The 24,460-nt window shown below is 47.6% G+C and overlaps 1 protein-coding gene across 1 annotated transcript in view; it reads left to right on the top strand.

Annotated features, from left to right (window-relative positions):
* Positions 1-24,460, top strand: part of LOC138583117 (ATP-binding cassette sub-family A member 9-like) — a 2,332,105-nt gene that overhangs the window by 1,167,144 nt on the left and 1,140,501 nt on the right. Inside the window, exon 21 of the mRNA XM_069655077.1 lies at positions 5,476-5,603. Coding sequence (XP_069511178.1) covers positions 5,476-5,603 — 128 coding nt within the window. The remainder of the gene's footprint in view (positions 1-5,475; positions 5,604-24,460) is intronic.

Genomic DNA, 24,460 nt, shown 5'->3' with positions numbered 1-24,460 from the left:
AATAACGTGGAGCTAGCTGCAAATAGGTACTTACAATGGATGCAAGGTCATATAGCAAAGTCCAGGTGGTTAGATCGCCACTCGCCGTTCAGCGGCGAACAGGGGCAAACGGGGCCTTAGATGGCCTTCGGTGGGCCGGCTCTTCCGCCTGCCCGCTGATGTGGCACAAATTTAAACAAACGGTTGCTAAGCAAACCAGCACGATACACTGCCTCGTTGGATCACGCCCGACATTTTGTTTTTGTTTCCAATGTCGGCGCGTTACAGTGCTGCAGTAGTGTCATGATGTGTTGAGGGGATTATAGAGTAGAGTGACAAGTGTTATAGAGAAGTACTATGGCAAGTACGTTTTGGAGCGGGTGGAGCAAGGTGGGTTAGTAGGGATGAGCACTAGTAGTGCAGTAGAGGAATTGAAGGAAGTGCGGAATAGTATTGGTTAGGGAAGGTAAAGGAGTAGTATCGAGAAGTATCTCATAAAATGTGTGTAGCTGTATGCAATGCTTATTGCCCACTGATGTAAAGATGTTTCTTAGCCTACATAAATATTATTGTTTTGAGAGCCTACTGGGTAGAGGCATTTAAAGTGCAGGCACCTAGTAATACTCATTAGTCAACTTGCTGCATATGCAGACATCTTAATTGCCATATTGAGTAGCATGAGAGTTGCAGATGGGTGCCATTATGTTCTAGTAATGGCTCCTGGATACTCTCATTTATAGAAATCGTGTTACTGGCAAGTCCAACAATCATGGTTCTTCATTAACCACCATTCCTTGAAAATGTTGACTATTCAGATTTTGACTGAAGTAGTTATACCCACACCTAAACCATATAACAATAAATACACAATATAAATGTCAACTACACCTTCACATATTTATGAACAGTACAAACTAGATTTTACAGTGCATCACAAAATGTCGACTTAAGCCAAGCATCAGTCGCCACATCTTTACAAACAAATAAGAGACACAGGCTGCATTGAATTTATGGGAAATTGGAAGTTGTGGTTGCTGCATAAGTAGATTACTTTTTTTTCTCCAGATTTTGGTGTAAATATATGTGGGCGGTGGGTTTAGGTTAATATTGATTGTAGAGAGATTAAGGGGGGGGCTGCTGGGTGACCCACCGCCCTCCCCCCCACATATATTTGTGGCAAAATCACCCATGAAATCTACTTTTCGAAAATAATCTCGAACAAATGACCTTGAACCAAATTTATAGGGGTTCCTGCATTGACTAAGTTTGCATCCATTTTTTGCATTAATCGACATCTAAAATTGTGTTTGCTCGCAATGCAGGAGAATCTGTGGGGATGGGGTAAACACTTTGAAATCAGGGTAAGGTCCCAGAGTTGTAAAGTATTATCTAAACTGGAATGTGTGCCAATTGTGGTTGTTTTGGGTTATTGGAACATATTGAAAGTTGGTTTTCATCTACTTCTTCAGGGATGTCACCCCTAGACTTAAAACATGAGATGCACGATCCCCTGCCAAGGATGAAAACCTACTCCTAAGTGATCCAAAACTCTGTTTAAGACGACCGTGAAATGGAAAGAATGTGCACTTCATTTCAGGGAGGAGGTTTGAGTGTTCTTGAGTCAGCTGTGTGCTTCTTCTTCTCAGAGTTAACATTTGTATTTATGAACTCATTGAGCATGTAACAATTGTTGCGTAGTAATACGCGAGTGCGCGCATGCGTGAGCGATGACGAGGCTCGCGCATGCGCAGTGTGAAATAAAGACGGCCCGCCGGCAGTTAGCTCCGGGGACCCGAACAACCACACGTCTCCGGCGTGTCTCCTTGTGCGAATGCGGAGCGCATGAGTGAATGCTAGCGTGGGGCCTGACACCGCCCCCACGCACACAACACTGGCGACGAGGACGGCGCTGGAGCAGTCCTCCGCTCCGATAGCGTTCGAGGAGGCGAACGCTGCTCCGTGTCGACACGGAACCACACGTGTGGCCGGCGGCCATTTTGGATCGCACGCGGAGTGCAGTAGTTGCGGCCCGTGAGGGTGCTCGTGCGCCACCTGCAATCTGCACCGCGAAGCATCCATTTTTGGAACTCCCACAGCCTCTGCAGCTGCAAGGCTGTGGCACACTGCTTGGAGGTGAGAAGAAGTGCAGGAAGAAGGAACTACGCCACAAGTGGACTAGGCTGACCAGAGCCCCAATCACTGGAGAATTTCGACAATTACCTGTGAGTAACACACTCCAGAATGGGGGAAGAGGATGAACAGGAAGGCGCCCTTGCCCCCATCCCACGCAGGATGACCAGTACACTAGCTCCCATGCCCGAATTCGATACCACGGGCCCTCCATCCAAACTGGGACCTAAATGGCTCCTGTGGGTAAAGAGGTTGGAGATGTTTTTCAGGGCCTCTGGGATTACGGATGATGAAGAAAGGATAGCCACCATGGTGTACTCGGCAGGGGCAGAGGTCCACAAAATGTATGACTCTTTGAGCATTGTAGTCGCCACATATGATGCCGTGAAACAAGCACTCAGAGATCACTTTCTTCCCATGGCAAATGTCGACTTTGACAGGTTTGTCATGAGTGTGGAGAAGCAACATGAGGAGTCGTTGGACCAATTCTGTGCGCGGCTCAGTATTTTGGCAAGCTCCTGTAGATGGGGGAACAAAGAGGAGATGATTCGGAACCAGTTGCTGCAGGGTTGACGCTCGGGAAAACTGAGGAGACAGGTCCTGAGAGAACCAGGTTTGACTCTGCAACAGATCTTGGACACGGGGAGAGCATACGAACTGGCCGATGCCAGGGGAGCGAAGATGGATGCAGCCACACACGGGAGAAAGGAAGATGAAGCTTTTGCAATCGGACGCTCCACCCCAGGGAAGGCAAGATGGGCATCAAGAGGAGGTGAGAGCCCCACGGGGCATGGCAATGCCCCATCGTGTCAATACTGCAGGTATGACCTGCCGCATGTGGGTGATTGTCCAGCCAAATTGAGAGTCTGTGGCCGGTGTGGCTCACTAGGACACTATGCTAGGGTGTGCAGAGCAACGACACCAGTCGCAGCATCTAGAGGGCCAGAGAGGATTGGCAGAGGCAACACTCAGAGAATAAGGGGAGTGTCGTCCATCGAACAAAGTATGCGATGGCAAGCGGGGAATGGCCCAAGGTCCTTCAGGATAACTCCCGGAGGAACACAGAGGCACAGAAAGACCTGCAAGCCCTCTGGAGGGCGCGACATGAGTTGTCCATAGCTGAGGATGGCCTCCTACTAAGGGGTCACCAGATTGTGATTCCAAGAACACTGGTTGACAAGGTCCTACACCTCGCCCACAATGGCCACCAGGGGATGGCCAAGATGAAAGCACGTCTGATACTAAAAGTCTGGTTCCCCGACCTGGAAAGCAGAGTGGAGGAATTTGTGAGAATTTGCATCCCCTGCCAAGCAGCACGCCCTGTGGAGAAGGGCCCGCCAATCCAGGCCATGGAAAGGAGTGACCAGCCATGGGGGACGGTTCATGCCGACTTCGGGTCCACAGGCCGAGGGTTATACTTTCTAGCGGTGACAGACCAGTGGTCGCGCTATCCAGAGGTTGAGCTGGTTGAATCCACGGCCAGTGACCACACCATCATGGCTTTGGAGAAAATGTTCGCCACATATGGGTTTCCCCTGGAGATATGTTCGGACAATGGGGCACCATTCGAGGGACAACAATTTGCCCGCTATTGTGAAGAAAGAGGGATACGACACAGGAAAGTCACCCCCCTCTGGCCGAGGGCTAATGGAGAGGTAGAGCGCTTCATGCGAACGCTCAACAAAGTGTTCCGCATATCGGCGGATGGGGGCGAAGACCTCTGACGCAACCTATTTGACTTCCTTCGAGAATACCGCTCGACCCCCCATCAATCCACCGGGGTCGCCCCAGCAGAGGCACTCTTCAAGCGTGTACCAAGAGGGCTGCTCCCGGAAATTGAAGGTCGTCATCCGGGAGAAATTGATAATGAACACGTGCAAACGGAGAGAGCCGCTCAAAATGAAAGGGAGACAATCAGAAGGGGACTCCCAGAGAAAGAGATTGCCATGGGCGACACTGTGCTGGTGCGAAACAGGAGAGCAGAAGGGAAGTTGTCGCTACCATACGAAACGCAGCCCCTGGGAGTGACACGTCAAAGGATTGATGGTCACCGCCGCCAATGCGCGAGGAACAGTCACCAGGAACGTCTCGTTTTTCAAGCGCATCAGAGCTGTGGAAACGGAGGAGACCGACACACAAGGACCAGAGCAGAACGCAGGATCGACACTGAGACACGATGAACCGCCAGAGACTCAAGGGACACAAGATGTGCCTCAGGCCGAGGCACGCAGGTACCCGAGCCGGGCGGGGCGCAAGCCGCCGCAGAGGTTCCAGGACTTCATTATGGACCCTGCCTCGTAGTCAGTACAGTATGGACAGAGAAGGTTTGAAGTGCGCACTGTTAAATATAATGTTTGTTAAAGTTTACTGTTTGGGGGGAAAAGGAGGGATGTTGCGTAGTAATACGCGAGTGCGCGCATGCATGAGCGATGACAAGGCTCGCGCATGCGCAGTGTGAAATAAAGACGGCCCGCCGGCAGTTAGCGCCGGGGACCCGAGCAACCACACGTCTCCGGCGTGTCTCCTTGTGCGAATGCGGAGCGCATGAGTGAATGCTAGCGTGGGGCCTGACACCGCCCCAACGCACACAACAACAGTGGAGAATGGTTGTCTAGAAATGAGAGCATCCTTAACCAGTAATTTGATTTTATTTAAGCCGTAAGGACTGATAAAGTCATTAACATTGGAAAAAGCAGACCCTTCAGTTATTGCCTGCGGCAAAGGACAATGGTGGTCATTATGAGTTGGGCGGTAAGGGATACCGGGCACCGGTAAGGAGACCGGTGCCGGTAATCCCTTACCTCCCAATTCTGAGGTCCCTTAGTGGGAACCGCAAGGGACGTGTGGTCAGACCACATGTTCTTTACAGGTCCCGCTAAGGGACCCGTAAAGAACGTGTGTTGAGCCCTACCAACCCGTATTGAGCCCTATGGGGGCTCAAATGGGAATGGGGAATAGTCGGGTGAATGGGGACTTACCGGGACTGCACAGGTCGGAATGTCGCGGTAAGTTCTCATTCACCCAGACCGGACACGGACCCGGGTTTGGAGGCAGCCATGGCGCAAATAGCACCATGGCTACCTCCAAACTTGGAATGAGGCCCAATATGTTGGGAAAGGGTATATTATTCTGCTCGATGATGAACCCATGGACTGTCTATAAGGCCATTAGCACCTTGTGGTACTATACAGTAAATAAATGGCGTATGCAATGTCGGTTTCTAGCTTGCTGCTGAAGTTTGAAAGTTTGCCATTTGGTAAATAACAGATTGACTAGATTCCCAGCATTCTGATTGGTTTGGAAGTGGCCAATATTGACTTCCATGTGCTAATAAATGTTACTCTCTGTCCTCCATTTCCATAATAGGTTCTGCAGTTGATGACTTTGTGCACTCCGTGATGAGTCAGAACATAATAGTGGATGTCACTGGCGTGAACCATTCATATGAATATCTACCATATAAAGTCGCAATGAAAGTATCTCGCGAGGGACAGGTGCATTTTTCATTAATTCTGTAGTACAAATTTGGTAAATACTGTATGGGTGAGAAAACGGTGAATGGGATTGTCATATTTGGCAGAATATTTTTCCATTCTGTGGAAATTGGCAAAATGTATATTTTAAAGACCCATCCAGTCCTTGCTGTTTTCAATTAATTTAGATTCTTCCAGGTGACATCATTTATCAGATTGATTGAATATCTCTACATGCCCTTTTTGTCTGTTATTTTGAGTGCTACCCTTCAAACTCCTCGATGCTTAATCTTACCTTGCTTTGCTGATGGCTTGCATCATGGGAAGCAAGTAGATGTTCACAATAAGCGTGTGCAACGAGACACATGCCTTGAGCACTCCTACTATTGTCTTACAACTTGAAGTACTGTATCCAGGTTATTTGCAAGCCATTTTAATTTTTCAGGCATCCACTCTAAGTGTGGTGCTGGAGCACTTGGTTTGGGAAAAGCAGGGCAACCTGTGATCCACGTTAGAACAGTACAAAATCAAAGTGAAGGGCAACCTGTGATCCACGTTAGAACAGTACAAAATCAAAGTGAATACAAATGTTGAAAACATGTTTCCCAAAATACGTGTGGTACTTTACTTCGATTAAATTGTGTCTCTAAAAAAAAAAATACTATAATATAAATGGCCAGATGTATGTTTGTCCGATGCGTCCATGCTCATTAGTGGCTGCCCGATGTCATAGAAAGCTCCGCTAGAAGGGGCTGTGGCCTTATGTAATAGAGTGGTCCAATTGGCATTGCTTCACCTGTTGACACCGCCACCTCTCTTTCAGGTTATTTGTCAGAGCGCTCCCTTGCATGTCCAAGGAGGAGCAGTCATTTCAAGATTGAGCAGTTCCATATTTAGATAGAACACTGTACTGTTGAGCTCCCTTCAGTGGATAATCTGCTATGCCATTCACCTTTCCTAGCCACCTTTCCATAAAAAAAGCATTAATTAAGAGATTTTAAGTAGTGCCAGAACAATGGTGGAGAATTCATTTTTTGTAATTATGCCACATTCATAATTGTTGAGCATGAGTGCCTTTCTTTAAAAACTTGTGCTGAAATGTGTTTCACAACTAGTGCTTTCTCAATGCACTATTATTATTCATAACACGGACAAATATTATTTTAGTCATACACTAGTAATTATTAAATATAATGAAACAATTAATCAATAATAACGAATAGGACATTTGACAAAAAAAATAAGAAATACCAATACAAATAATATAGAATGCAGAAATTCAATCCAAGAAAAAATGAGTTAGGGTGTTATTATTTAGAAGTCTCCATATTTTGACCATATGATTGAATAATCACATTAATATGTTCTAATCTACAGAACTTTGAACACGTTTTCCTGATCTGTACATTTTAAATTTATATTTGGAATGCAGCAATACAACACATATTAAAGCTCAGTGCCGACCCCACACATTAGGGAAAAAGCTGCTCATGTAGAAGTAACTCAGGCAAATGATGGGAAAGTGCCCTTTTCTTTAATGAGTAATGCAGCACAACTTAAACACCAACTAAATCAGGCAGCTCAGGGGGTCTAGACTCCACATTTTTGTTAGCAAGATTTAAGTATGTATGTATGGGATTAATACAGTGTGAACCTAGCTGATAACCAACAGATGAGACACACCCAAGAGATTACAAGTAGGGTGCGGGCATAGCAAAGGAGCTAGAATAGGTAGGTGGGGTAGGGTATAGGGGAAGTTCTGGAGAGGGCCAAGAAGGGCCGAGTGGACTGGTCAGCGAGCTTAGAGATCTTCTTTAAAGACTATGATCTTCGGTTCCTTCCTGAAGTGTCATATTGAGGGGAGCAGGCTTGCCTGCATTGGTAACTTGTTCCAGAAACCCCTTGTGTTGGTGAGTTTCTTGATCAGGAAGAGCGGTACATAAGCAGCCCTACATAAAAAGCTCTCCTCTTTCTCGTTCAAGATGCAGTGGTACTTCTGATTGGGCATCAAGAAATCAACTTATATTCTGGTTTTGGTGCACGATACATATGATTTTCTTGGAAAGATTGTAGATCAACAATTTTTCTTTGTTCAGATTGGGTGGAACTGTCTCAGAAAAGGTGCATTGTACACTGCATTGCTGTGACATCAGAGTCAGTAGCCCTAGTAAATCAGACTCTGCACCACTATGATCAACAACATTCCAGAATTGCAGATATATGCCTTAGTGTATTTCAATAACAGGATGGAAGCTAATATAACATGATCCAAAAGCATGGGCCTAGCTCTACCATGATTTCCCGCAAAGTTGGCAGTAGAACAGACTTTTCCAGCCTACAGCAAAACATGGTGAAGTGGTAAGGAGCCCTCATTGCCAATACATTGGTTTGGCTCACATGGGCCCCCCACAGCCAGTGATCATATCCCCAATGAAGAGGGTATGAGTATCAGCACTTGGGAGATTACATAATTGCACCTAGCCTTGAGGCTAGGAGGATTTTGGCCTGAGTACCTATGACAGAGGATCACATCCTGGCCGGGTCCTACCTTCTCTGTAGAAGTAGTGATACACTGCAGCGTGGTTTAAGACAAACATGCCTTTATGATACGCTGTTGGAATGAAGCAGGGTAAAAACCTAAGATCAATCATTAGCACAAATTGACTAATGGATGAAAAATCGATTCCAAGGAAACAGTGACCCCTTCCCTTAAGAAGGGCATTTTACTAATTTTTAAACAGAAGAAGGCTTAAGTGAGAGAGGCGGACCAATGGGTGGCTCCTGGTTGTCTCACTTCTTTGATCTTATTCTTACCAAGATATGTTTTCAATGACCCCAAATCGGAACACAAATCCTGGTACTACTTATTCAAGTGATATGGCACAAAATATGGTGACTTATATGGCCATTCGGGCTGGAACAAGTGCAACCTGTTTGTTTTAGGGATAAAGGATCACAGTGGCCTATAACTGCTGAGAAAAGGGGAACAAGTAGGAAACCTGTCTTTTCCCACTATGCACCCTGTTTCTAGAACAAGTGACCATGCAGCTCAGACTGGTCTTCCCCATCCTACGTTTCCCAAAGGATCAGAAAACCATACTCATCAAAGAACATCTTGCCAATCACTGATCAATCCCCTGACCCGCATTTCTCCCATTTTGAAGTCTCCACCGTTCTCTGTTTCCCTTACCCTTCTCAACTGATTCTACTCCTCCTCCTGTAAACCCCTTGGTGTGTCCCCTATGTACAGGATCCACTTCTTCCCAGGTAGATGTGTGCTTTATAAGTGCCAGACAAACATCCCATACTTATAAAAGGCATGATAGGAGATATTAACATGAGATTTAGTGGGATCTTGGTTTAATTGATGCCCTCTGTGGGAGTTTCCTCGAATACACAAAAACCCTCCTTATGAGTTCTGCAGAAAAGAATGGCGTTAATTATTACAGTTAGCGCTGAGAATCCCGGAAGACTTTCTGCTGAATCATGAGTAGACAGGTGGGTGCATCAACCATTAGTTGTAACAGTAATTCTGGTGGCGTAATTAACCCTGATTTTCAGTGAGCTGTAATTTGGTGGAGTGGTAAAAGTACCAGTAACGGATTTATCACCACTTTTACCACTTACTACTGAACTCGTAATGAGGGCCAAAGCCTTCTCACTAAAACGTCTGGTACAAAGTAATACACTGTTTATAGCTATTCATATAGTACTTTCATCCTCCCATTGGCAGCACTTTCGCAATTCTAAGTTGGCTGTTGAAACCACAATAGTCAGCACAATTCATAAATGTTTTTGGTATTAATCAGTTCTCTTTGGTTTACAGAATGACAGTTTTTTTAAGACAGTATTTTTATTAATTCATAAAGCAACACGAAACAAACAACACAGGTTCACACCCGGACAACAACACCTTCCTTAACCCCCATCCCACATACGATAGTCATTACAGCCTAGGAGAAAAGAAAAAACGCATTGCAAATAATTGACATAAATAAATAAAGTTTACTCGGACTCAACAAGAGGAGTGACAATCCGCTACCTCAGAAGCGCCACTACTTAGTGACAGCAAGTAAGCAACATACAGATCCCAGATATCCGTTGGCCTCGATGTCGGGTGCACATAAGTTCCATTGTCCGTTCTGTTTTGTAACAGCTTTCCACTGTTCAAATGAGGGAGAGTGGCACCCACCCCACACCATGACCACTCTACTCTTAGCCAGCAGCAGAAATAGACCCAACAACTTCCTGACATGCTTAGGCAGTAATCCCAACAATACCAACATCAGAGATCATGCCACCCATTGCCCGGCAATGCCCTCAAGCAGTTTGAACACCTACGCCCAGAAAGCATGTATTCGAGGAATGTCCCAGGTCAGGTGTAGAAAGGATGCCCACGCCACACTGCACCTTCGGCACGATTCCGAAGCCTCAGGGGAAAATCTATTAATGTCCTTGGTGGTCAAGTAAAACTGATGCAAAAACTTGAACTGGATCAACTTGAAATTGGTGTTGATGGCTACCTTACGAGTTTGCAGACAATAGAATCTCCAAGTGTCCTCAGGTAGAGGGGCACCCAAAGTACCCTCCCATTTATCCTGAGAGTCCCCCGCCCACCCTGTGCCCTCGTCAGTGATAGGGGGATACAGCCTAGAGACAATTCTGGGCTTAGACGGTGTGTGGCTGAGGTGAGTGTTTCTTGCGCTCTCCCCTGTATTTTAAAGCTTAAAAGTTTCCCTTGTTGGTTTAACCCTTTGTGCTACTGCTGCATCATGTCCTGCTTTTCATGATCCCTGCCTGATCCCCAAACCCCTGCTTCCCTCCTGCCCCCACCTCTCTCCAGACCCCTGATTGGGCATGTACCCCGCTGTGTGGACATCTCTGAGATGTAGTATTAGCTGATGCTCTGCACAGCTCTTTTCTACCGTGTGTGGCTGAGGTGTGTGTTTCCCATCTTGCACTCTCTCCTGTATCTTAAAGCTTAAAGGTTTCCCTTGTGGGTGTATCCCTTTGCGCTACTGCCGCATCACGGCCTGCTTTTCATGATCCCTTCCTTATCCTCACCTCCCTGCTTCCCTCCTGCCTCCCACCCCTCCCTAGACCCCTGATTGGACGTACTGCCCTACTTCAGTGGACCATCCAGGGCACCCCCACTGCCCGGTGTAGCCCCCTTCCAGCAAAGGACCCAGAGGCAAAGGACAGCTCCACTGAAGCAGACCCAGATGGTGTCAGCCGGTGTCACAAGAGGAAGCAAGAAGCCTGCAGCCATCAACCTGCTACGACTGCTAAAGTAAGTGCAGTGGGTCAGTGGGTGCAGCAATCACTGCACCCCACTAAACTGACCCACCCCTCTAATTTTTCTACTGTTCATATTGTAACATATTGAACTGTATTGCCTGGCCATCACTGTAGGATAGTTTGCTTTTCCTTTTTTACATTGCTGTTGTGTTGAAACTAGGTATTTTTCCCTCTTTTTAGGAACGTCGAATCTGGGTGTTTTTACATTGCTGTTTGCTGTTTGTGTTGAAACTAGGCCTTTTACCTCTTTTTAGGAAAGTGTAATCTGGGTGTTTTACAGTGCCCCACCCTGTCTTCCGAACACTCTAAACACTCTGCTCCTGCGTTCTCTGTTGCTGCCCATTAATGGTGGCACTAGGTGGGAGGTCCTGGTCCAGGTCCCTCAGCCCAATCGCCTCCTTTTCAATAGGCGTCTCCTGCGTCTTATCAACTTACTTCCTTCTCCTGCTACTCCTACTAGCTCCTCTCTGGCTCCTCTTCCACATCCTTCTTCTGCCGTCTCTCTGGCACCTTCCTCATCCTCTCTGGCTGCTATGCCACCTCCTGCTACCACCTCTGCCCTCTCTGACACCTCCACTGGGTGTACCTCAAGCCTGTACCCCTCTGCGGAAGTCTTTCAAATGTGGCACCTGCTCCATCTCCCTACTCTAAACTCTCGCTCTGCTGTCAGTGTTAGGGAGAATTCTCTGTAAAGGCTAATTTCCCAAACCTAGTGTGTCCCCCAGCAGCTTTGCTGGATTTTTGGGGTTTATTTTTTTCTAGCCTGCTAAGAGTTAGACTCTGTTACTCCCACTCTTAGACATGATTTGAGGTGTTCCTTTGTCTTTCCATGTATTTTATCGGCTATGTGGTCTTTTACTCCATAGGGTTTCATGTGTTTTTGATGTGGGTTACACAGCACCCTCCGTGCCGTAACCCAGGGGTGTTGAAGCGACCCCCAAACATAGACTCCATACCCTGGGACTGACTACTGTCTCCCAGGGCATGTAAAGTCACCATTGGCTTTACTAGTCCCAAATTATGAACAGAAACCAGTACAAACCATCATATTATGGACGTACTGGTCGGGGCAATTCGATTGCCATGGGGTCTGTTGTTCGAGGGGGCACGTCTCTGTCCCCCCTGATCGAGTTTTGGCTGGTGGCAGTGGATATTACTTTTTATATTCCACCGCGAATATATCCCTATGGGATTTTCCCATTGTTCGAGGCTACCAACTTTAATTATTTAATTCCTATAGCCTCGAACATACCGCCGGTTTATTTATTTAATATTAATTCACAGGTTGGTATTTTTTGCCAGAGCTCAATTCTAAAATGGCGTTTGTGTTCTCTTCTCTGACTCCAACCCAAGTCGAGCCCTTTGTTCCACTTTTTGGCGTGCTTCTCTACAGAAGCCTCCAAAAGTGGTGCCACTCTGTCTGGGTACCATAGGGGTGCGGGAGGGGGTTTAGGCACCCTGGACTGAGTTGCCTTGGCAACTCAAGCCGCACTCTTGTGTGATTGGCCCAAGTGGTGAGTTGGCCGGCTCACCACTTAGATTGTTTGATTGACATCTAGGCTGAATGAATGGGGGTTTGCTGCATAAAAGCAGGGCTTTGGGGACTGGAACTTCAGAAGTCGCCATAGGACCTAAGAATCCGAGGAGGGAGAAGCTGAGCCGACCTGCAACGACGACACCACCGGTGGAGCCCTACTGAACCGTCTCACCACTTTTCCCGACGACAGAGGAGATCTCCAGCCCGGAGAATCTTCTTCCTTTGACTGGTGGGGATAACCAGTTATGCCTTCTTTTTGCCTTCCTGGAGCACATCGTAGCTGCCTTGCCCGTGTCAAGCACCCCGGCAACCGGAATACCACGGTTTACCACTACCGCGAATAGAAGGGTTGTATCTTTTAACCGAAGAACTCCGCGGCTGGTTTCTTCCCTGGCAGTGCAACGACCTTCATCTTTCCTCCACGTCGAGAACTCCTCTTCCTCTGGACGAAACACCGACTTGCACCCGCTGCCAGGGACAACTGCCCCCTCTGGAGCTTCCTTCCCACTTAAGGTACTGTGTCCCGCCTGGCTTCCCTTGCGACAGATCGTTCGGGGTGACAGTAAAGACTCGACTTTCTAACCTAGGCTGGCCCAGGACAACATGGCTAACCTTTCCTCACTTTAATTTCATTCTTTGTGTGCGAACTATCTACAAGACTCTTTGGGCATACCTCCACTGTGTGAACCTGGACCCTTTCTGCTTGTTCTCTCCAAGAGTGGACCTTGCAATTGACTTCCTTGCTCTCCAGTAGAACTCTGCCTATCCTGTCTTACTGTGGTTCTTTAAAAAGTATTGAAATTTGTGTGCTTCCATAACTCTGCCTTTTTCCCTCGCTTTTTAATAACTTATTAGAGTGCCATTTTATGTTAAGCGCTCACCTCTGTCTGAAAATAAGTGGTGTTTCTCATTAAGACTTGTCTAATAAGTAATTAGGGTTGTATATATCTAATAGTGACTGTGTGCTGAATTTACTTACCTCTTTGTGCTAGTGTAATTTACAAGTGTGTCTTTAAATAAATAATGATATATTTTTACACCAAAGCTCTGGTCAGTGTTTGCTTGTGCTACTGTATCTCTGTATCTATTGTGTATACTCTATATACTGCCTAACTCTTCTTGAGGGAAGTCTGACTGCTCATCCACAGCTACCAAGTGAATCTGTTTGGTACAGACTGCTACCAAATGGGTTTACTGCCAAACACCTGTAGTCTTAAATCTTTTGCAGTGGTCCCTAAGGGAACTGCACAGGTTTCTGCCTAACAGTCAAACACTCCTCTGACATCTGCCACCTCCTCGAAGAACTTGACCTGGATGTCCTGGCGCTCACTGAGACATGGTTCATGGCCAGCTCTGTCACAAGTTTTGACACTCTCCTCCCTGATGGCTACAAGATTCTCTTCGAGCCCAGAACCAACCGACACAGAGGTGGAGTAGCTCTGATGTTTCCAGAGTGGGTTCCTTCCTCTCTCATTCGTACGCAGGCCGCCTACTCCTTTGAATGCCTGGTCTGCAGGCTCTATCTCTCCTGGCCTCTCTTTGACTGTGGCCACCATCTACAGGCCACCTGGCCAGGTTGCCCTCTTACTCTCAGAATGTATTGACCTCTCCTCTTGTCTCCTTGCCTCTACCTCTCAACTTCTCCTCCTCAGAGACCTCGACATCCACCTGGATGCTTCTAATACCTCATCTGGGCTCTTCCGCAACCTCTGTGACACTCTCCCTTTCCATACTACCCTCTGATCCAAAACACTCTGCCAGACACACCTTGGATGTTCTCATCTCCTCAGACATCCTCCTCTCTAAGTCTTTCACCACTTCTCTCTCTGGCAGTGACCGCTTTCTGCTTTCCTCTCACCTGAAACTCTCGGTCCCTCAGGCACAGTCCACCCCAGCACTGCCACCTACCTTCTCGGACATTCAGCCCATGGAGCATGTGTCAGTGGATGCCTTTGCCTCTACTTTCTCCGCTCCTCCTACTCTGCGGCTGACTCACACTCGGACACAGCCTTCTCTAACCTTCATCTTTCTATCTGCAACACTCTGGACATCCTTGCCCCTGTCATGAGAATCCGTCTGAAGCCTACCTCCAAGTGCAACTCTTGGTATGACTCCGACCTTGCCGCCCTGAAATGCAAGTGCATTTCTCCCATTCAGGTATTGCTTTAATTGTTGACAGGACTTTTGTGTGTTTCCTCCATGCTAGATTGCACTTTTCGCATTGCGCTCATGTGTATTTCAATCTGCTAGTGTTTCTGGTGTGCTCGTGTGTATTGCTGCTGAGTGAAACCTTGCTTGGAATAGTGATTTAGGAACACTACTCGTAGGTGGCTGAGAGAAAAAGCACTCTCACTTCTGTAGTTTGGGCAGAAGCTCAAGTAGGAGCAGCTGGCTCTTTATGGGAAATACAGCTCCCAGGGTACTTTGGGCCCTATTTACAGAAACTGGTCTTCGCCGGTATATATACTGAGAGTTCCCTCTCTCCCATTCAGGTATTGCTTTAATTGTTGACAGGACGTTTGTGTGTTTCCTCCTTGCTAAATTGCACTGTGCATTGCGCTCATGTGTATTTCAATCTGCTAGTGTTTCTGGTGTGCTCATGTGTTTTACTGCTGAGTGAAACCTCGCTTGTAAGAGTGATTTAGCAACACTACTGATAGGTGGCTGAGAGAAAACACACTCTCACTTCTGTAGTTTGGGCAGAAACTCACATAGGAGTAGCACGCCCTTCATGGGAACTACAGCTCCCAGGGTACTTTTGGCCCCATTTATAGAAATGTCAGGGCTTCAGCGCCAGCGCTTCTGCTCCAAGCCGGTCTTCGCTGGTCCTCAGCGGGGAGGCAGTCCTCGCTAGTGGTAAGCTCATCTCTTTTCCATTACATCTGGAACCTGTGGTGACCCGAAAATTGGTTTTCTTAGGGACTAACCCATATCTTCAGTGGTGCTCCATCTCAACCGACTGGCGCTTATAGATAGGCTTAAATGCACCACACTTGACAGGCCCACCACCATTTTGGACAGGGAAGGACTTCCGCATGCAGCGCAGCAGAGGAGATTGCTTCTATATCTCCCTCGGAGGCACTTGATGTGCTGGTTATGGCCAAAGCCTAAGCAGGCCCCCCACCACCTCGTGATTTTCCCTTTCTCATTAATTCTACTCCCCTGCCACCTTCTTTCATCGCCCAGCCCGCTAGCCTATCAAAACCTCTGCCATCAGAGGTTAAGAAGAGCTTCCTCAAAATTGCCCTCCTTAATACACGCCCACTAGTGAAACACACACAGGATTTGCATGATTTCAACCTAAATAGCAACCTTGGCATACTTTGTATCACAGAGACCTGGATCAAGGATACAAGCGGACCCTCTATTTCACTGGCCTTCCCCCCCCAGGCTACACCTTTTTCAACGCTAATCGCATTGAGGGTTGTGGGGGTGGGGTGGCCATTATTGCCAGATCCAACATAGGCTTGTGTCCTGCTTCTATCTCTTGCTTAGGTTGAGAAATGTTACACCTTAAAATGACTCCTTCTCCTCAGAATTGTGTTAATATAATACTAATCTATTGCACCCCCAGCCCGATGACATACTTCAACGAAGACATTCTCGCACTGCTTAACAGCCTATTTAGTTCAAACTCAGCAACTTTGTTTTTGGGTGACCTTAATCACTGGAGAGGCGACCATAGCGACAAGGAAGCGGTAGACCTAGAATTAGCTTTATCCGACAATGACCACAAAGTCTTCAACTCTGATCCTACTATGGCCATCCTTCATATACTTGAATGGATTGTGACCAGGAAACTTAAAACCAACAACGTTGTTACAACCCCCTGCATCTGGTCTGATAATTTTACAATTAGCTTCACCTTTCACCTCCCAGTATCTCTGCCTAGGCCAATTAATACTGTGAAACTTTTCACAGGACAGAATTTTAAAAAGGTGCGCCCCTCTGACTCACAGCTCTGTTTAGAGTCCATTATGTCCAACTCTTCCCCACTGATCAAGTGGATGGCATAGTGTCTGCTTTTACCAACCCCTTCACCAAAATGCTAGATACTATTTCCCCGGTTAAAACAAAATCAGTTAGGGACAATCCAAGGCACCAAAACTGGTTCACGCCAGATTTAGGGTGCATCAAAAAGAAAGACGGATAAAACACCCATCGGATGCCTCCCGATTTGAGTGTAAACAACTGAATACATGTTATAAATCCCTAATTGTAGACACAAAGAACATTTTCTTCAAACTATATTGGAAAACTCTTCAGCATATTGAAATTCTTGGAAAAACCAAAAGCTTCAGAATCTCCTTTTATAGCGACCGACCTAGATTGTTCATGGACAGCAGCAGCCTTCAAGGAGAAAATCTCCAATGCCAGGGACAGAATTTTACAAGCCCAGTGCTTATCCACCGTCACCGGAGCACCAACCCACATGACAGAGAAATGCATGTCTTCTCAGCTTCTCCTTTTCTCAGATTTCACCTATGGACATGACCACTATGCTTTCTTCTATGCATGCAACCTCCTGTCACTTCAATCTCCTGCCCCCTAAACTCATTCTCGAGCATGGAGAGTTGTATATGTCTGTGGCTTGCGACCTCGTTGACCATGAGTGTCTACTTCTGTGTTTGCGGAATTAAGGCTTCTGTTCCTCAGATGCAGTGAACTGTGTTCAGTCCTTCCTCACCAACCGTGAGTCCAATATTCGATGGGGCTCAGCTTCCTCCTCTGCCTCCCCTATTTCTTGCGGTGTCCCTCAGGGAGCCTCCATCTCACTGCTGCTTTTCAATCTTTATGTGCGTTCCTTCTGCTCACTCTTGGAAGACCTGGGAGTATGTTTTACCAACTACGCTGATGATACACAGCTGGTCATCGAGCTGTGCGGGGACCACTCCCAGGACTCTCAGATGCTGAACAGCATCTATAATTCAATCGAGGGCTGGATGTCCAAGAACTGGCTGTGTCTTAATGGCAATAAAACCGAGCTCCTTATATTCACCTCCTCTCAGGCTTGTTCCAAACAAGACACTTCTTATGACAATTTTATGTAACAAGGTAACAAAATCACGACCCACAAGAAAGTCAAAACTTTAGGGGTCAATCTGGAGGCCTCTCTTAACTCAGATGTCCATGTGCAAAACCTTTGCTGGACCTGCAATTACTTTCTAAGGCTTCTCTGGAGCATTTGCCCCTTTCTCAGTGAAAAGAACTATGTGATCATTGCTCTGGCCACTATTTTATCTAGATTTGATTATTGTTATTCCCTGTTATGTGGTGCCTTGAAATATGATATCGAGGCTTGCCAAACCATTCAGAATGACGTGGTTCGAGTGGCCCTGAAAATCCCTAGAAGATCCCATATCTCCAACTTTAGGAAAGATCTTCATTGGCTCCCAGTCCAGGAGCGAATGCAGTTCAAGATTGGCAGCTTAGTGCATCACTCTCTCTACAGCAAAGCCCCAGAATATCTTAAAGCTTTGGTTCTACCTTACCAACCCACCAGAAACTTGCAATCCTCCTCCCTTGCACAGCTGCAGGGAATTAGGTTCACAAGAACCAGGGGTCTTGGAAGATCCTTCCCGGCCATTGCGTCCTCTTTTTGGAACGCTTTACCCCCGTCCATTGAGGCTTTTCAGGAAAAACCTGAAAATACATCTCAGGCCTTTCAGGTTATACCTTCCTGTGACCTCTGAAATCTCTCACAGATGATCACTGTCCCATTCTTTTGTTGTCCTTTTCTGTTTTTGTTGCGCCCGGATGCCCACAGGCTGTCGGTGCATTACAAAATATAAATAAAAAAATAAAACAAATAAAGTGCAAGGTGACTGAGAGGAATTGGCCGGCATCGGGCGCATTCTCTGACAAACTGGCCTGCCGCCTCCTCCAAAGGCAATACTCTCTGTTCTGTCGAAGAAGAGAGTCCACATCCAAGCCCGCATCCTAGCGGTCTGTAACAACATGGCCAAGTTCTTTAAAATCTGCAGGGAGCTGGCCAATCCTTCTGCAGTCTCCACCTCTCCTGTTCCCTCCCAGGCCCTCTGTATGGCTCTGGCCTCTCACTTCACCACTAAAACTCAAGGCATCCTGTCCTCGCTCTCCTCTTCCCCTCCCTCTATTGGCCCCCCTCTGGCCACGTCTCCCTCTCCTCCTCCTTTCTCCTCTTTCTCTCTGACAACACCTGATGATGTTTCTAGACAAGTCCGATCTATGAAAGTGTCGTCCAAACAGGTGCTCCCCTGTTCCTCCAGAACCATCAAGGATCACATGGTCACCCTTGTTCCAGCCTTGGCCGGCTTCTGCAATCACTCTTTGCCACTGGATCTTTCCCCTCTCCCATAAAGCACTCCCTTGGGCACTCCCTCCAAAAAAAGCCTTCTGCCGATCCTGTCCAGCAAACTATCGCCCGATCTCTATCACTCCTTTCCTGGGTAAACTCCTGGAAAAGGTTGCCATCTCCCAGCTTACTCGCCGCACTGAATCTGTTGGCTGCCTGTATGACCATCATTCTGGCTTCAGAGCAGCCAGAGGCATGGAAACTGCTCTCCTAAATACCTGTGAAGATCTGCTCTCTATTCTTGACTCCAGTCTTCCTTCTGTCCTCATCCTCCTTGATCTTTCCTCTGATTTTGACACGGTCCATCACGTCATCCTGATCAATCCACTCTTTGAGAACTTGGCCATCACGGATCAGGCCTTGGAGTGGTTGTCCTCCTGGACCAACCCACCAAGATCCAACTTGGGTCCTTTCTCTCCACCATCTCTCTCTCCACATGTGGTGTTCCCCAGGGCTCTATCCTCCCCCAATGTCTACTTGGCCCCTTTGGCCCACCTGATCTCTAACTTCTCCTCTAACTTTCAGTGTTATGCTCATTCCTGACTGTCCACTCGCTATTCAGGATTGATGCACCTCCAACGATCTCTGCCTTAATGCCAGAAAGACAAAGGTACCATTCTCCTGCTTTCCCCCTCTCACTCTGGCTGCCCTCCTTGTGCCCTCTTCCTTCACTTTCCTGTGAGGCAAAAAACCTTGGTGTCATCTTCTACTCCACTCTCTCCTTCTCTCCTCACATCACAGACCTTGCCAAGAAGGCCCACTACCAGCTGCACCTCCTCCGAGGTATTTTTCCTTTTCTCAGTTTCCCCCAGGAGCCCACTTTCTCCAGAGCCATGGTTCTCTCTAGGCTGGACTACTGCAACAGGCCTTCTTCTACTCTCAGCCCTCTGCAACTAAACCAGAATAGGACTGCACGATTTATTTTTGGCCTCAAGCCCAGGGACCATATCTCTCCAGCCCTGAAATCTCTCCGCTGGCTCCAGGTGGCTGCAAGGATCAAGTTCAAGGCCCTGTGCATTGTCCACCAGGTTTTCTGGGGACAGGGCCCACACTACATCCAACTTTTTCTTCCAAGATACCTTCCTTCTCAAGCCCTTCGCTCAGCTACCTCCAACTCACTTAGGGTCAGACGCTTCTCCAGGCACCGAGTGGGGGGTAGATCTCTCTCCTCTGCTGGTGGCTCCCTCTGGAATGGCCTCCCTGCCCCTCTCAAACTTGAGCCCCACCACCTGAAGTTCCGGAAGCAGCTCAAAACTTTGCTTTTGTCCTCTGTTTTCTCTCTCGTCCACTGCTGACCTACCTGTCTGCTGCGCCGACTGGTTGCTTGGTACCCTCAGAGTCTTACAAGGCACCAGGATTCTCCTTTATCAATCTCCCCTGCACTGCCTCTAGGCCTACCATGCAGTTATGGGCTGTAACTGTAACCTGCGCTTACCCAGAGCCACACTGCCCTGGCTGCACTTACTCAGAGCAATGCTGCCCTTATTGCACTTCCCTCTCACCTTCCCCCTGCACTTTGCGTTGTCGCACTTGCACGATCTGAATGACACAAGGCCTAGTAAGATCGTTCGTCTTGTCCTCCCTCTGTCTTTCCTCCCTTGTCTTGTTACACCTAGTAACACTTGTGTACAGGTGCATTATAAATGACATATCATATCATAGACTCCGAGCCAATCCACACATGCAAGGTCGGTGCTACCTTCTGTTGCTGGGGGAAGTCTGCAAACTCGTCCTTTTATGTGACCCGTAACCTAAAATACACAAAAACATCCAGTGCTGACACCTCCCCCATGGCCTTAAAGTCTTCCAGCGTGAGAAATTGCCCATTAGGGAAGATGTTCCGCCAACACATGAGGCCCAGGCTGTCCATACATTGAGCATAAACCATCTCCCCTGTGAGTGGAATACCCATGACATGTTTAATTGGGAGAAGTGGGGAATAAAGCAACTCGCCTTGTGCCACTCCTTCAATTTTCCTCCAGGCTTAACAGGTGAGCACGACCATATTCTGTGGCTTGGATATTCACTGCGGAGAGGTAAGAATGACAGCCCTCAGCGAGGGGGTGACTAGCGCCCTCTCTATTTGCATGTGTGCTCTGTTCAGGGTCAGGTCATACCAATATAGCAGAAGGGATGCTTGTGGTGCCATCCAGTAGGCTTCAAAATCAGTATGGGCAAGACCCCCCTCTCCAAAGGGGCCAATAGCTTCTCCCATCGCACGCAAGCGTGCTTCCCCTGCCAGATGAAGTATGTTATCGCAGATTTCAGTGATTTCAAGAATTTAGTCAGGATTGAGATAGACACATTAATGAATCTGTAGAGAAATGTGGGTAATATCACCATCTTAATTAACGATATGCGCCCATATAGAGACAGTGCAAAGTTCGTCCACCTCTGTAGGAGCTTCTCAGTGTGCGCCAGTTTCTCCCCAAAGTTTTTTTGAAAGAGGACTTCAGGTGATCTGTCCAGCATCACCCCCAGATATTCAGTATGCCATTGGAAATTGCATTCTGCCTGAAACTTCTCCATACTGTTAGTGAATAAGAACAGCACAGATTTCAAAGGATTGACCTGGAGCCCGGAGAAGCGGACAAAATCCAGAAAGTACCTCATAACCGGTGCTAGATTTATCTCAGGGTCTGTGAGAAAAAGGATCATATACTCAGCGTATAGTGAAATGACCAATTTGTGTTTGAATAGTTGCACCCCTTTCTCTTTGTCTGGAGCGGACCATTTCGGCCAAGGGATCGACCGCGATTGCAAATAGCAGGGGAGACAACGGACATCTCTGCTGCGTACCCCTTTCCATCGCAATAGGGTCAAAAAGTCTACCATTCACCCAAAGGCGTGCCACAGGACGCTCATACAATAAAGCAACCATTCTTACAAAAAAACGCTCCCATCTCCATGTGCCTCAGAACAGTGAAAAGAAATAACCACTCAATGAAGTCGAATGCCTGCTTGTCACCGAGAAGGGCAGCGACCACTGATGTATACAGATCAAGGATTGACAAGAGACTGAAGATTCTACGAAGCCCGTATGATGTGGCCCTAGCAGGAATGAACCCGGCCTGATCGGGCATTACAAATTTTTACATAATCAGGGAGAGCCTGTTAGCCAACATCCTGGCTAACATGTTATTGTCCAAGTGATCAGACGATAGGAGGAACAACTATCAGCATTCTTATCCAGTTTAGTTCAGCCTTGAGGAATACAGGGACTTATAGAAGTCAGCAAACGCCCCCATTATCTCTACATCCATCTGCAGGATCTCATCCGCCCAATTCTCAACTGCAGCTATATGCTACTTAAAGTATTTGGTTTTAATCAGCTGAGCCAATAAGGTGCCCGTCCACTGGCCTTCCCAATGCTGACGTACCAACGCGTTGCTATGTAGGAACGTACCTTCACGGTCCCCTGCTTCACTAAACGGGCCTAACACCTCACTGAACCTAGGCTACATTCCTGCGTCTACAGAGAACCCCTACCCTAACTCCAACTCCTGCAACGTAGTCTCATAGGTCTCCAACTCTGCTTTAATAGTCTTGAGAACACCTGCCTCCTTAGCAATGCATAACCCCCTAGTAACGCATTTTAAGTCTTCCCAAACGGTGTAGTTGGATGCTACGGAGCCCTCATTGTCCTGAAAATAACGGAGTATCCCCTCCTGTATTTCTTCCCTAAACACTGGGTCTCACAGTCCCTTGTTCTTATAGTGCCAGCTTCTGCCCCTCTGCCACTTCCCAGGGATTAATAGGTCGACCACAACTGGAGTGTGGTCTGATAAGGTTTGTGTCAGAAACCGAAACCCAGACCGAGTTACCAGCAGACATCAAAATGAAGTCCAACCAGGACGCTGAGCCATGCATGAGGACCTGAATGTGACGTTCCCTCCAGATATCATCCAGACCGAAATGAGCACAGATGTGGTGCAATTTCTGGGTAGACTGGGTCACCCACCTACTGCCACCACCTTACCTGTCCAGTGGATCCCTCATGACAGCGTTAAAGCCAACCCCCACCAAACCATTCCCACCGGGAGACTTCTGAGTTGTCTTTCAATGAATTCAAGAGTATCTAGCGAGTCAGTGTTTGGTCCACAGTAGTTCACAAAGGTGCATCCCTGCTCCTGTATCTGAAAGGTTAGGATCAAGGCTCTGCCCTCGGTGTCCCTCACCATGTTCGTGCATCTGAATCCCAGTGTATTCCTAATGAGAATACCCACCCATAGAGAGTACCTAGAGTACAACGAAAGATTCCTGTGGTAACCCCATGATTTAGCAAACGCAGCCTACCCCGTTTGCGATAAATGTGTCTCTTGGATAAAGGCAATGTCCACACTGTGTCTCTGCATGTAAAGTAGAAACTTCTTTGCTTTCGAGGGCAATTCAGGCAATAAACGTTCCACGTCATGCATGTAACCCCTTTATCCCCCATTATCCAAATGGTATGTGATTAACACCTGCTTTAAGATGCCCTAGCTTAAGGTAGCCAACTCTCCTCGCTGACCACCACCACTGGAATCCAGTGATATCACCTGCACACCTCCCACAGACCGAGCGAGACCTAAACCTGCACCCCTCTGGTCATCGGGAGCCCCCCTCCTCTTGGACACTTTATGATGAATACAGATTCAAGGGCCGTATATCGCCTGTGTTTCCCTGTCAACTAACCCATGCCCATACATACCAAACATTGAAATACCCAACAATCAGGCAAGCAACCCACCCAACGTGCACACAGAAACTCCCCAACCCCTTCCTCCCACACCCCCTCCTGACAACCCCAATTTGCAGGATTGAACCCCCTCTCTTTCCCCTTGTAAAACCCTAGGCAGAAGCATGGGAGCCTCTCGATGCTTAGCCACCCCAACCTGCCACTGCCTCTGTGAAAGACTCCAATAGCTGATCCCCTTCAGAACAACAGCACAGAGCAGTAGGGCCAAAAGGCTGCGGTAGCACCATAGTTTCAGTCTGGGGCCCTCGGAGACACCCTCCCCGACCCCTCTTTCAACCCTACCGAACCGGATCCATTTTCGTGATGTCAATGAAGTCACTCGCCTCCTCTGGGGTTTGAAAGAACAGGGCATTAACATTGGGTTTGACCCGCAGGTGCGCTGGGAACAGCATAGCATATTTAAAAGCTTTATCTGAGTCTTTTCTTTACTTCCAGGAAATTTCTTCGTGACACCTTTACCATATTTGGAAAATCAGGGAACAGTCGGATGCAAGTCCCTTGGTAGTTAAGGGATCCGAGCTCTCTAGATCGCCGCAATGATTGGTCCCTATCTCAGCAATTGAGGAGCCTGGCGATGATGGGCCTGGCTGTGCTCCCAGTACCACGGACGTCCTCTGGGCATGCAATGGCCTTCTCGACCACAAAGGCCGAGGAAAATCCAGACTCTCCAAGCGCCAACCGCAGCAGTGCCTCCACCATTTGTTCCATGGTTGCCTTATCTGCAGCCTCCAGGACCCCAATTATACAGAGGTTATTTTGGCGGGACCTGGATTCCAGATCATCCTGCTTTTCCTGCAATTCCTTGACCGCCTTCCACAGCTGTACCACCTCCCTAGGCGTTGCAGAGGATTCGTCCTCCACTGTTGATATATTCTGCTCCATCTCATCCAACCTGTCACTGTGCCTATCGAGGCGGACCTGCATATGGTCAACTTTACAGGTCAGCGCATCCATCTTATTGTCCAGGAAAG

Source organism: Ambystoma mexicanum, chromosome 3q (assembly GCF_040938575.1).
Source record: "Ambystoma mexicanum isolate Mex_15411 chromosome 3q, UKY_AmexF1_1, whole genome shotgun sequence".
Classification (NCBI taxonomy): domain Eukaryota; kingdom Metazoa; phylum Chordata; class Amphibia; order Caudata; family Ambystomatidae; genus Ambystoma; species Ambystoma mexicanum.
This window is presented reverse-complemented; position numbering and strand designations above follow the sequence as displayed.